The sequence below is a fragment of the Plectropomus leopardus genome, chromosome 5, assembly GCF_008729295.1.
Source record: "Plectropomus leopardus isolate mb chromosome 5, YSFRI_Pleo_2.0, whole genome shotgun sequence".
NCBI lineage: Eukaryota > Metazoa > Chordata > Actinopteri > Perciformes > Serranidae > Plectropomus > Plectropomus leopardus.
The window spans coordinates 2,239,994-2,241,709 of record NC_056467.1 but is presented as its reverse complement, the minus strand read 5'-3'; the positions used below and the strand labels follow the sequence as shown (position 1 = coordinate 2,241,709).

General features: G+C 32.2%; 1 protein-coding gene across 1 annotated transcript in view; it reads left to right on the top strand.

The window, feature by feature from the left end:
• LOC121943368 (sortilin-related receptor-like) overlaps positions 1 to 1,111 on the top strand; it is an 84,770-nt gene extending 83,659 nt beyond the window's left edge. The window contains exon 20 of the mRNA XM_042486891.1: positions 1,093 to 1,111. Coding sequence (XP_042342825.1) covers positions 1,093 to 1,111 — 19 coding nt within the window. The remainder of the gene's footprint in view (positions 1 to 1,092) is intronic.
• The last annotated feature ends 605 nt before the right edge of the window (positions 1,112 to 1,716 follow it).

Below are 1,716 nucleotides of genomic sequence, written 5' to 3'. Positions count from 1 at the left end.
TTTAGCTATTTTTAGGTGCTGTCAAAATTTGACTTTTTTCCAACATACTATACTATTGCCTTGGTGTCCATTGTTTTGACATTCTGAAAAATGATCTTTTTCGCCTTTTTTTTAAAGTTTATTCGCACTTTGTATGCTATTATGCCTCTCTAGAAGCTATTCTATGCCGTTTTTAGCTGTTGATAGGAGTGGCCAAAATTTGACTTTTTTCGACATACTATACTATTGCCTTCTTGTCCATTTTTTTGACATTCTGAAATATGATCTTTTTTGGCTTTTTTTGACGTTTATTCTCATTTTGTATGCTATTACGTGTCTCTAGAAGTCATTTTATGCAGTTTTTAGCATTTTTTTAGGAGCGGCAAAAATTTGACTTTTTTCGACATACTATACTATTGCCTTGGTGTCCATTTTTTCGACATTCTGAAATATGAGGTTTTTGGGCTTTTTGTGACGTTTATTCCCACTTTGTATGCTATTACGCCTCTTTAGAAGCTATTCTATGCCATCTTTAGCTATTTTTAGGTGCTGTCAAAATTTGACTTTTTTCCAACATACTATACTATTGCCTTGGTGTCCATTGTTTTGACATTCTGAAAAATGATCTTTTTCGCCTTTTTTTTAAAGTTTATTCACACTTTGTATGCTATTATGCCTCTCTAGAAGCTATTCTATGCCGTTTTTAGCTGTTGATAGGAGTGGCCAAAATTTGACTTTTTTCGACATACTATACTATTGCCTTCTTGTCCATTTTTTTGACATTCTGAAATATGATCTTTTTTGGCTTTTTTTGACGTTTATTCCCACTTTGCATGCTATTACGTGTCTCTAGAAGGTATTCTTTGTTATTTACAGTTTTTTTTTTGGAGCAGTCAAATTTTGACTTTTTTCAACATAGTTGACCATTGCCTTCTTGTCCATTTTTTACATACAAATTATGAGGTTTTTTTTCTATGACGTGCTTTTCAAGTTATTCTAAGCCGTTATCAGCCATATTTTTGAGCAGCCAAGACCTTTTTTCTTTTTTTTTTTTTTTTTTTATCATTTTTTGGCCTCTTTTCCTACTTTTTATGCTTTTACTCATCTCTGCAGGGTATTGTGTCGTGTCTAGCTGTTTGTAGAAGCTATCAAAATTTGAGTGTTGTAAGACATAATATATCATTGTGTTTTTGGCCATTTTCTTTTACACACTAAATCATGAGGATTTTTACATTGGTGCTGAAGTCCAAAATACAAGGACAAATCACAAAGCACAATCTCAAATCAAAACACACAACCACATTTAACAAAACACAACCCCAAATCAGAAAACACAACAATAAATAAGAAAACAAATATCACATATTTTTTTTAACAAAAAGCAAAACTAAAGTATGGTGAAATCCTTATAAAATAGTATGCCGAAACATCCTATAGCATAGAATGTTACAAAACGGCCAAGAACTATGGTATGTTGAAAAAACAACCAAAAAAATGCAACACTAAAGTATTGTGAAAAATGTCAAAATTTCCCATGTCCCAAAAACAACTGAAAAGTGCACAGAATAGCACGCTGAGACACGCCATAACATAGAATGTTGCAACAATGGAAAAAAAATCCATATTATGGCATGTCAAAACAATGACCAAAAATGCTATACTATAGTATAGCAAAAAATGTCAAAATTGACATGTCCTTAAAACAGCTGATAACCGCACAAAATAGTGTGCCGAGAC